Source organism: Polyodon spathula, chromosome 3 (genome assembly GCF_017654505.1).
Source record: "Polyodon spathula isolate WHYD16114869_AA chromosome 3, ASM1765450v1, whole genome shotgun sequence".
NCBI lineage: Eukaryota > Metazoa > Chordata > Actinopteri > Acipenseriformes > Polyodontidae > Polyodon > Polyodon spathula.
Window position 1 is genome coordinate 3,719,482 of NC_054536.1, and position 12,789 is coordinate 3,732,270.

Genomic DNA, 12,789 nt, shown 5'->3' on the forward strand with positions numbered 1-12,789 from the left:
CCTGCACCCCAGTTCAAGACAATACACCTGGTCTCAGTATCACACAGACTGTGTATATAGAGCAAGACTAGACCGGTTTTATACTTCAAAAAACGATTTAAATAAATTTATCAAAGCAAGAATCATCCCCAGTAGTCTCTCTGACCACCACTGTCTATTAATTACAGTAATAATTCAATCAGAACCCCACAGAGCATCTTACTGGCATTTCAATGTAAAATTATTACAAGATGTAAAATTTAAGCAACAATTCAAACTTTTTTGGATAATTTGGAAAAAAGAAAAAGCACAATATAAAGATTTAAGACAGTGGTGGGACATTGGCAAAATACAAATTAAATGTTTTTGTCAACAATATACTATAAATGCAACCAGGTCACTGAACACAGCCGTGAGAGAACTGGAGTCCAAAATCCTCCTCCTAGAGGAAAGTTTAAATTCAGAATTTAAAGAACAGACCCTGGAGAACCTAAAGGAGCAGAAAATCGCGCTGGGGAGCTTGCTGAAGGAAAGAGTGAAGGGGGCGATTGTGCGTTCCAGATTCATGGAGTTGAGAGACATGGATGCCCCCACTAGTTTCTTCTTCAACCTGGAGAGGAAGAGAGCGGACAGTAGACAGCTGTGTTGTATCAGGACTCCTGGTGGGAAAGAACTGCACACCCGGGAGGAAATCAGCAGAGAGGCGGTGCGTTTTTACAAGGAACTTTATAATAAAGAACTGTGCAACATAGAGGACACTGAGCGGCTGCTCCAGGGGTTACCCAGCCTCAGTGAGAAGGAGCAGATTCAGCTGGACGCACCGCTGACCCACCAGGAGATGACCGCCGCTGTCAAGCAGCTCTCCAGCGGAAAGGTTCCCGGGATCGATGGACTGCCAGCAGAATTTTATAATAATTTCTGGGATATAATGGGGGAGGATTTGCTCCAGGTTCTGAGAGAGAGCCTCAGCCACAAGGAACTGCCTCTTAGCTGCCGTAGGGCAGTGGTTACACTGCTGCCCAAGAAGGGAGACCTATGCCAGCTTAAAAATTGGAGACCTGTGTCAATTTTATGTTCTGATTTAAAGATTTTATCCAAAACAATCGCTAATAGATTAAAAAGTGTTATTGGAACTGTAATACATATGGATCAAACATATTGTATACCGGGTCGCTCTATTTTTGATAACTTGTTTTTTATTCGAGATTTTTTAACTGTAAGTGATATTTGTGATTTTAATGTAGGAATGGTCTCCCTGGATCAAGAGAAGGCTTTCGACAGAGTCGACCACACCTACCTCTTTCATACACTGGAAGCCTTCGGGTTCGGTCCTGGTTTTATTTCTTATATTCGGCTTTTATATTCCAACATTTTTAGTATTTTAAAGATCAACAATGGGCTGAGTCAGCCCTTCCCAGTGTGCAGGGGTATAAGGCAGGGCTGTGCCCTGTCTGGTATGCTGTATTCACTGGTTATAGAGCCCCTGCTGCACCTGCTGAGGGTCAGGCTAGCTGGATGGACAGTGCCCTCCTCGCCCTCCACACCCTCCTCTGCCACAGTGAAGGTGTCTGCCTACGCAGACGATGTGACTGTGTTTGTGAGTGGGGATGCAGATGTCCAAGCACTGCAGCAGACTCTAAATGAGTTCCAGAGAGCATCTTCTGCCAGAGTAAACTGGGCAAAATGTGACACCTTCCTGTCAGGCAGCTGGGATGAGGGCACCCCTCCTTTCCTGCCTGAGGGGCTGAAATGGAACAGAACAGGTATTAAAGTGTTGGGGGTGCACCTCGGAACAGAAAACTACATGAAAAAGAACTGGGAGGGTTTGTTGGATAGGGTGAGGGGGCGGCTGCAGAGGTGGAAGGGACTGCTGGCTCAACTGTCCTTCAAGGGCCGGGTGCTTGTTATTAATAATCTGGTGGCCTCTAGCTTGTGGCACAAGCTGGTATGCCTGGACCCACCCCAGGGCCTGGTGAAGGAGATCCAGAGAGTGTTGCTGGAGTTCTTTTGGAGCGGGAGACACAGTTTGAGGCCGGCAGTCCTCTACCTCCCTAGTGATGAGGGGGGGCAGGGGCTAGTCAGCATTGCCAGCAGGGTGGCAGCCTTCAGACTGCAGGCGGTTCAGAGACTCCTGTACACTGAGGAGGAGGCTCATTGGAAGAGGCTGGCCTGTTTCCTTCTCAATAGATTTGGGGGGCTGGGGTTAGGAAAACACCTGTTTTTAATTGAGAACACCAGTTTTAGTAAAGCAGGACTTCCTCCTTTTTATCAAAGTATTTTAAAAGCCTGGCAGCTGGTGAGGGTGGAAAGGGATGTGGAGTCCTTGACAGGGCAGGACCTGTTTGAGGAGCCCCTATTTTTTAATCCACTCTTTCCAGTTAAGTTCCTCCAGTCGATGACGCTCTGTGCCAGTTTTTTAAAAGCAGGTGTAACCAGGATGGTCCACCTGTTAAACCTTGAGCTCTCCTGCTGGCTAACTGCCTCCCAGCTAACTGCACAGCTAGGCTGGCACTCAGAGAGGCTTGCAGAAAGACTGATGGGTGAGTTGAGGGGCTGCCTCTCCCCGCGGCTCAAGGCAGTCCTGAGGGAGGAGTTGTCCAGAGGCACAGAGCAGAGACAGCTTTCCTTATTTCCAGGGATGATCGTGTCACCAGCAGTAGGTGAGGAAGGTGAGGGCGGTGGAGAGAATGGAGGGACTTTGCTTAAATTGCAGAATGTGGAGGAAATTATCTTTCACACAATGAATGGAAAACATATATACAAATTGTGTGTTAAAGCCACAGAGTATAGTAGGCTAAGGGGTCTGGTAGACTCTAAGTGGCGAGCTTACTTGGCTGTAGAGGAGGGGCACAGGCCGGTGTGGAGGGTGCTGTACAAGCCGCCTCTCGCCAAGAGAGTGGGGGACCTGCAGTGGAAGATTCTACACTGCATTGTGTCCACAGGCAGGTTTCTCCATAGAGTGGACCCCAGCATCAGTGAGCAGTGCGCTTTTTGCTCAGCAGAGGAAACTCTCTTTCATGCCTACAGTGAGTGTGAGAGGCTGCGGCCACTTTTTAATTTACTGCAGGGAATCCTGAATAATTTAGGGGTCGTTTTTAGTAAGGAGCTTTTTATTTTTGGGGTTCTATACAGTTTTAAAATGAAAAACAGGTGTGTTCTTATTAATTTTTTAATTGGACAGGCAAAATTGGCTATTTTAGACAAGGAAAAATCAACTCTCTGGTTCTGGACTGACCAGTTTAGTGGTTCAGTTCAGGGTGCTCGTGGTCAGCCAGATCAGAGTAGAGTTTGAGTATTTTAAACTGGTCAGTAACCTGGAGGACTTTCAGGAGAGGTGGTGTGTGGGAGACGCCTTGTGTGCTGTGAGTGAGGAGGGGGAGCTCCAGTTTTTGTTCTAATTTTATTTAATTTTTGTTTTACAGTGTTTTATTTTGGCTTTTATCTGTTTTCAACAAAAAAAAAAACACTGTTTAATATTGATTTTTTAATGATCCTTTTATTTTGTTTAAAATCTGTTTTTAAGGAGAACACGATGTATTTTAGGATTTTTTAAATTTTGTTCAGGCAGTAGGAATCTTAAATTTTGTTGTGTTTTACCTTTATTTGAATTTTAATGGATTTTATTTGGAATATTTAAATAAAGGATATTAAAAGTCAAAGTCTCTCTCTCTGGAAACTCTCTCTCTCTCTCTCTCTCTCTCTCTCTCTCTCTCTCTCTTCGTTTATTTTACGATCTATATATATCTCTATACTTATATATATACCCACGTATTAACATTTCTAGGCCATGGTTTTAGGTCTTGAATGTGCATAAACCACCATCTGGTGGGATACTGTCACAAAGAGGTGTTAATAATCATCACAGAGGTGTGAAAGGATCAAATACCCTTTACTTGCCATTCTCAGAAATGTGAAGAAACATCCACAAGCCAAATGTAGCTCTTTCAAAAATATCTGGTTTTCTTAAATACTATTTTTAAAGGAAGACTGACCTAATCAATGTCATAAAACATAAAATGTCTTTTGAACTCACAAGACTGATGCCACATTAAAATGTTTTTAAATGCCCCTATACTGCACATAAAAGAAATATAGGCCTGCTTTTATAAAGTCCTCTGTGGTGAGGATGACATCACTGGTCAGGCTGTTAGTACCGAGGAAGAGACTCAGCAGGCAGAGAATGCAGGTTTGTAAGCACTGGTGTGCACTTTTAATATAGACAAACAAAAATAACACAGACAGACACTAAACAAAACAAAAGGCACAAGGGCCAAAACAAAAGGTTATTCAAAAGATGATCACTCACAAACGTAAACAAACACGGATGTAACTACATTACAGCACAGCACAGCACAGCACAGAACACAAAACACATACCTTAATTCTCACCATCACTAACCATTTCACCACCTGTGACTGGAGCCTTCATTAATTGTTTAAGCATTTATTCAATTGGCAGCTTCAACCACATTCCCTCGTATCCCCATATCCAACCCCGTGCCTCACCAGGGCTCTGGTCCGGCCACACTGCCACACCCTCTTTTAAAACATGGTGCAGCTTCTATAGTATTTAAAAGAACATTTTATTATTTCTTTTTTATGGATCTTTCTTGCTTGTGTTCATGCCAGCTGGATGTCAGAAAATAATTACCTTTCTTTCTACTGAGGATGTGCTGAAAACCCAATATCCTTTTAAGCTAATGCTTTCAACATCTTCTCTCTCTCCCACACAGTCTGAATTCTCCCCAGAATCCTACAGGGTGATTACGAAGTCTTAAGGAAGACGGTGCAAGGGAAGTTCAGTGTCATGAGTGAAGGATTTTAGCCATTATCAGGTGGAGACACTGTTTGTCAATAGTATATCAGATACTGCATGTCACCAGCATGGACTGGAACGGCAGATATTATACTTATTCATGTGGGTTCTCTCAGTACACATCTTGAGCCACAATCATAATGAATGTGAAGGCTTGGAGGTCCAGTGGTTAAAGAAAGGGGAGTGATACCAGGAGGTTTCAGCAGTACAATCCCATCTCAGCCACTGTCTCACTGTGTGATCCTGAGCAAGTCACTTAACCTCCTTGTGCTCTGTCCTTTGGAGGAGACGTAAAACCAAGGTCCTATTGTCCAACCCTAGTCTCTGTAAATCACTTTGGATAAAAGTGTCTACTAAATAATAATAATAATAATAATAATAATAATAATAATAATAATAATAATGTGCAAAACGGTGTGTTCAAGTTGGTCAAACTCCACTCTAATGAGGTTATTTATACTTAGTGCTTGGATCCTCCTGGTGGTCACAACTGCCCTGTTTCTAAGAACAATTTCTTGGTTTTTACAGCAGTCCCTCCCTAAACCTGACATTTATAGAGCTCATATTATGTTAAATGTATAAATCACTGTCCTGAAAAAGACAAGTGAAGACGGTCCTGCATGTGGCTAGCAATTACCCCAGGTTTGACACAATAAATCTGTGCAGTATGGCTGTACAGTATACACAGTGTCCACGTTTTCGTTTTTTATCTTTAAAAAAAAAATCAAGTAAACATGTCTTTATTATTATAATGAAAACAAATTACACGTGACCACACTTCTGTAAAAAAAAAAATAAATAAAAAAAAATAAAGTTTTTTAATTGAAACATTGGTAACAATGTCCAGCAAAGCACAGTGCTCTGACAACCTCATTAACACAGGCATTCTGTGCTTTCTTTTATTAAAGCATGTGTAAAAGCCACATAAATTGATTACTTTACTTGTCTCTCAGTTCACTTTCTTGTTTTAGTTTAATATGCCTGTGACAGGGTCTTCGTCGAGTCACACGTGTGGGTAGCTGCTGTTCAAGCATACAGAGAGACAGACGTGGTGTTGATGTTGAAAACGCCGGCACAGGCGCGCAGGTTTTATTAACAAACAAACAGAAAACGAAAGTAAAATAAAGGTGGTCATGTGACGTTACCCCAATATACCCCAAACTATAAATCAAAGGTGCCGTGAAAACGGCAGGCCTTGCAGCAGCCCCGAGCAATCTCCCGCGGATGTTTTTAAACTGACGGACACTCGGTCGAGACCCGCCCACGTGCTGATTGAGGACCAGTACAGCCAATCACTTGCTGCCCTTCCCTCAACCAAGCATAGCAGGCAGCAAGTCTCAATCGAGCTTCCGTCTGTAAACAATAGTTCAATCAAACAAATCAAGTCCCAAAAGGACACAAAATAAACCCATTCCCACATATAAACCACACAAACACTAATTTACCACTGTTCAGGGCAATCGCACTGCCACAATGCCGAATATTTTTCAGTATGTTCTTTTATTGTCAGTGTGAACATGTACCTCAATGCAGCAGTATTGGCAGCGCTATGCATCCTCTGCCTCATCTCACCCACTTCTGCTCTGAAGCATTCGTTTTCTTTTGAATATTCATAAACTGATTTATGCTCCCCATTCCTCATCCACTAAAAATATTATATTTTCGTGTACGTATTTCAATTTAGTTTTTGATCAAGCTAGTTACTATGACCAGCAATTGCCACAATAATCAGTACAATGTGGAAATAACAAAATATTATTTTAAATTGAAACCATGTTTATTCATTTTGGAAAGGGAAACGGTGATGCAGTTTGATTGCAGTTTTCTAATGTAAAGCTGCTGTCAAACTCAGGAAAGACAAAGTGCAGCACTCTGAGTGGCTGAAACACTACAGCATGAAGATGCAGAGTTGTCAGCAGCATGAGATTGGATGCCGGTGTGGTTCAGTTGTGTGAACCATGTGAAAGATTTCTGGGGGCGCTCCTGTTATATCCTGTAATATCCCAGCGTATGAATTTCTGAAATGAAGACATTGTGATCCAATGTGATCCTTCTCTGACATCATATTTATTTATCATTTGCAGAACCTTTCCCTTACCCTTTGACGATATTTGCAAAGGTTCTGAACAGTTTTGAGCATCACGTTGAAAGGGTTACTGGGAGTAATCCTTAAACACCTGTTTAATTAGTGTCATCATAACATTGTATTTATGCAGTCTAATTTGCAGTCCAGTCCGTGTTGTGCTCGTTAGATCCGTTAAAGGCATAACAGATTTTCTTATTGTCATCACTGAGCAGTCAAGGGGAGCCACTGGTAGCCATGGTGATGGCGTTTGCATCACTTATCTGATTATCACTTATCAGAAACTAGAAGTTCTGGCAGTCTCCGTAAGGCTTAACATAACACAACAGTTCAAAGCACTTTCCATGGGCAAAGAAAAAAAAAAGAATAAAATAAAACTAGTGGCGCTATGCAAACACCAAGGTACAGTATGGGGGAAACGACTTCAATCTGTATTAAAATACATATTGTTTTGCATATTGCAAAGAAGACCACATTGCTGAACACCTTGAGAAGATGCAAGGCAAAATGCAAAAGGGGTTACGTACTCAACATCAAAGAAATCCTTCATCTGCAACTTCAGGTGATTCGCCAAAATCTCCATCAAGTGCAGGCCCGTGTCTGAGTCAAGAGATCTGTGGAGAGGAAGAGCAAGAATGAAGCGTTAAATGAAGCCCAGCCACACTCGCCGGGCTAGTTGTTACCTCGGCTTGTGTAGCCTGCAAGCAACGACACATTATATTCCTGTCACATACTGAGCTGAGGGGCGAGGGAATTGGGATCAGGTGCTTCTTCAGGCATGATGAATCACCTGCATTTTCCAAGTAATAAGACAAACAATAAGGTGCAAATGGAATTGTTACCAAGTGTAATGGTTCCGTGATGAAGCCACGGTTCACCTCAGCCCACTCTCCAAGTAAAAATGCACAGGGAACCTAGAGTGCTAAATTGCAGCAGGCTGTATAAATAGCACAAAGGCCTTCTCCAAAAAAGACATTACTTTTTTTTTTTTTTAAATGAGATCCCAGCTTTTTCCACTTTCAAATGCAGTTGAGCTCTGCTGTAAACTGACCTGTTTAAAATTCATTAAAAAAAACAATATCACTGGTGGAAAGGCAAGCTACGTTTAATAAATACGGCAATGTGTGCTCAGTAAGCTAAAAAAAAACCCAAAAAAAACCAAAAAAAAGCTTTTGTTGTATCAAGTCTTAAAAAACAGCTATATAGCATTATCCAGGCATTGCTGACTATTACTGCATATAAAGATGGTGTATCTCACTGCTTGATGGTGTTTTGTAGTTTTCGTATTACTGCGCAATGTGCAAGAACTTTTAATGTCTCTGCATCTGACACTTGGGGAATCTGAAACTATTTTGGGAATAAAATTATTCACTTGTAGTGTTATTGTTTTTCATTTCTATAAAATTATCTGTAGTGTTCACTGTGGATAACAGGAAAGATATACTGCCTAATTCCGCAAGAAAATAATCAAACACACAAATATTTTCCTAATATAAAGCTTGCGGTTTGAATGCAGAAAAATCTGAAATAATGGTAATGGAGAGAAGAGGAGATACTATGATCAATGTTGAGGAGACAAATGGAGGAAAACTGAAACAGGTTGATGGCTTTAAATACCTTGGATCAGAACTGGTAAAGGGAGGAGAAACACTGGAGGCAGTAAAACAAAGAGTGAAAGCTGTATGGAACAAGTGGAGAGAAATAACTGGAATAATCTGTGACAGGAAAATTCCTAGAAAGTTAAAGTGCAAAATGTACAAGACTGTGATTAGACCTGTACTACTATATGGAGCTGAATGCTGGGCAGTTGGAAAGAGGGAAGAGAACCTGATGAGAAGAACTGAAATGAGGATGTTGAGATGGATTCTGCAGATTTCAATGAAGGATAAGATCAGAAATGAAGAAATCCGTAGACGATGTAAGGTGGTGGATGTGGTTGAGAAGATGCGAGGTTACGGTGGTATGGACATATCAAGAGGAGGGACGTTCAGGAAGTAACAAAGAGGGTAACGGAATTTGAGGTGGAAGGTAACAGGGGAAGAGGCAGGCCTAGAAAGAGATGGATAGATTGCGTGAGAAAAGATATGGAGGTATGTGAAGTGAGTGAGGAAGATGTGCTCGACAGAGACAAGTGGAGAAGAGCAACCAAAGCAGCTGACCCCAGGACAGTCTGGGACTAAGGCTGTGAAAAAGAAGAAGAAGAAGAAGATGATAAAGCTTGCGGTTTGTTTGACAGCTTGCACACACACTGCTTCTACAGTAACACATGTATAATAACATATTAAATATCTGTTATTGACAGTTTTGGAAAACAGCTCATAGTTCTCAAACATGTGTTAATGAACATTCCAGGGTTCAGGCATGAATACATTAACCCATTATGTGCCATGGCTACTTTGTCTTTTTTTGGAGCATTTTTAACTGACTTGAATTTTCATTTAACTATATTGTTATGATACTGTAACTTATTCTAATTTTGTTAAGTCCAAATGTAATGCATCAAATTACATAAATACAGCTTGGGTGCTGATTTTTTCAAATAAATTAATTTGGTACTTAATGGGTTAATGCCTAGTAAATTATGGTTGGGTCACCCATACCTGAACAAACAACCCCTCCTCTATATATGCAATGAAGACACTGTACATCGTTTCTCTGATCTCTGCACTCTCAATTCTGGATAGTTTGTACTGAGTTTGACATGCTTTACCATGACATTGTATTTGGTTGTGTTGTAAACTATCCAATGAAAATATTTCCCTGAAAATTACATAGTGCTACTGTATCTAAAACTATACATTTCATGATATGCTAAACTGCTTTATTAGCTGAGGCCACAAGAGGGAGTCAGTAAATGAAACCACAGGCAACCAAAACCAACACTAATGTGTTATGATAGAAATGCCATTTTAGGTATTGATTCAAATACCTGGTTAACAGCTGCATGAATAAAGTTTAAACTCAGAAAGCCTTTTACCAGTAACTTTGAACACAATCGATGACACCGGTACTGCACTGTGGTACTGCAAGGTAAGAAACACATTTTTTAAAATAAATAATAAAAATAAAAGTGTTTACATAATGGTTGTCTTCTTGCTTGTTGTTGTGTAAATTACAATGTGGTGTGAATGTGTGTTCACTGGGATCATTTCCTTGTGTAAGAACCCTTCTTGAAATCTAACAAACATTTACCCATTTTAAAATTACAGCTGGATTTAAAAATAAATTAACATTAATAATAACAATATCTCTGTTTTCAGGCCTTGTGGTACTTTACGTCCAAGAATGACAACTCAGTCATGAGAAGCACTTAAAATGCCCTTGTCACAAAGACGGCTGCAGTGGTTTGACGTCAGACCAGAACCAGGAACCAACAAATAAACAACAGAGAGGTGGAGTTGGGTGAAGCTGAGCGATTGTTTTCGCTCAGCATTTAATAAATGAACAGACTGAAAATAAAAGATTGTAAGACAAACAAAGCACAGGACACAGCACTTTAGCCAAAATGAGACAAACAAAACGGACTATCACTTATTTACTATCACTATTATTACCTCCGTCTCCAATCTCGTTCTCTACTCACTGAACACACAACCCCAACTGAGTGAAAACATGCTGCTTTTATGCAGCTGTACCGAGACTCGATTGCTAATCAATCATTCAATTGGAGTCTTGGTACAACTGCACGTGAATTAATAAGTGCAATTCCCCGTGCTCAATATTATTACATTTTACCTGCACGTGAAGTGATGTGCAATCATCATATTATGTCCCGTGTACCAATGACTATACACCAACATTAAAACACAACATACAACACAGAAATACACACAGGGGCGGGGCAACATTGCCACAGCCCTCAAAGTGCCTATTGATATTTCACATTCATGGGATTACTGTAATTTTATATTTTCAAAATTAGAGCCGAACTCTTTCCCCCCAGATCTCTTGCCTTGTTTTTCAGGAGGCATGAAATCTAAACCTGGTAATTCACTGTAGACACCCCTAAAAAAACAGTTTCTTATTCCAGACTATGAAGATCACTGGAAATGACTGGATCATGTCAAGCTGCCAATGACATGACTGCACTATCAACTGAAAACACTGTGGGGAGGCCCTGTGTGCTTTCACTCTAAATACACAAACAAGCAACATAAAACACTTAACCAAAAGAATTTCAGTTTGCAGAAAGTAACACGCCACTGTACAGGGATCACTATTCCTATGAAGATCCAACCACTAAACACTCGCAAATATTAATAAAAGGTTAACTGGATTATGCCAAAAATGCTGGTCTTCAGATGCTGGTATTCAGTTTTATTTATAGACAGGTTAGCTCCGGGCTTTGGAAGTATTTATTTATTCTTTACATTTACCTGATTGGCTTTGAAGGAGCATAACAGCGATTTAACTTGTTCGTATTCTGGGGTTCCCTTAAAGAACATATAATGTGAGAAAAAGAGAATATTTGATGCACTTTTTAAATAAACCAGCAATCCAGCCCCTATTCTGCCAAGCGGTAAGAGAGATATCTACAGCATCTTTTAAGGAGTAATGGGACTGACGGGATCATTGCCTCGACACACTGCTACCAGATACATGTGTGCAATATAGCCCACTGAATATGACACGTTATTGTGTGTTACACTACACTAACAGTTGTGTTAATAATAATAATAATAATAATAATAATAATAATAATAATAATAATAATAATAATAATAATTATTATGTTATGAAAGTCCCATGTATTTACTTTCAAAGAACACAGCATAGTCACCTCTGCTACTGATTTCAAGATGATTTTCTGACAAAACTGATGAATAACTTAAATTAAACTCTATAGAAACTGTTGAACTGTTGTAATGACTTTCACTTTACATATTTCTAATGGGATTTTACTTTGCCACCTTGTTACATAAAATGTGCATTTATGATAGTTGTGAATTTTCTAAATTCGTGCCTCTGGAGATATTTTGGAGCATTTAATTATATAAAGCTTGGCAGCTTTATTGTTCAATACAGAGTGTTTAACAGTTAAGAAGGTTAAAACCTTTTCTAAAACCTCTGATGACAAAATTACAAAACAGCACTTTTAACGTCTAACAGAGTTGGTAAAACTGACAATATCTGTTAAACAAACGGGTTTCTATGGAAACGTATCATGGCTTGAACCATTGCAGAAAAAAGTTTACATTAAGACCTTATTGAAAAGAGGTTTAATTGAATTTGAAAAGCTTAAAAAAGAAAAAAAGAAGTTACAGTTATACTTTTATAAAAAAAATAAAGCAAAAAAGAGAATAATACTAATAGCACAAGATACAGCACAGCTATACATTCTAAAATATGCTCCTAAACTCCAGTTTCCAAGGATGTTTGCATGTTAATCAAGTATCCAACTGCCAACCACTTCGCTGCTCTGAAATTGTTTACAATGTATCATGCAGGAGAAGTTGATGTTAACTAAAGCCCTTTGGTTAGCTTTGTGTGTGTGTGTGTTTCTTTATTATTATCAAACAAATGCAGTTCTACTTGTAGTTTGGTAAAATTTCCCAAGAAAGAAGAAACAAATAACTTTTACCTGTCATTTTTATTTAGGAGGGAGGTTTTTTTTTGCTGAAGTGTCTTCTATTAAACAGTGGAAGTGAGGCTTGAGAGACTTGCCACGTAAATTGCCTTTTCTGAACCTCAGCTCTTTCTTTCTGCAGCTCAGTCCTAACGATTGCTTCATTATCAACTCCCAGAGGTCAAGAGGAGCACAGGAAAGGTGACCTCTCGTTCTGTCTGGTGACAGCCTGCCTGCCATTCTGTGTGAGCTCTTCAATACCATTAAGTCATTCTCTTAGTGTGGCATTATCTTTCTGTGTCCAGACTTTTAATTACAGCTTTCTGTTGTGATGCTAGACTTCAA

General features: G+C 40.0%; 1 protein-coding gene across 1 annotated transcript in view; it reads right to left on the minus strand.

Annotated features, from left to right (window-relative positions):
- LOC121310439 (receptor-type tyrosine-protein phosphatase N2-like) overlaps window positions 1-12,789 on the minus strand; it is a 243,618-nt gene that overhangs the window by 141,413 nt on the left and 89,416 nt on the right. Inside the window, exon 10 of the mRNA XM_041243621.1 lies at window positions 7,406-7,492. Coding sequence (XP_041099555.1) covers window positions 7,406-7,492 — 87 coding nt within the window. The remainder of the gene's footprint in view (window positions 1-7,405; window positions 7,493-12,789) is intronic.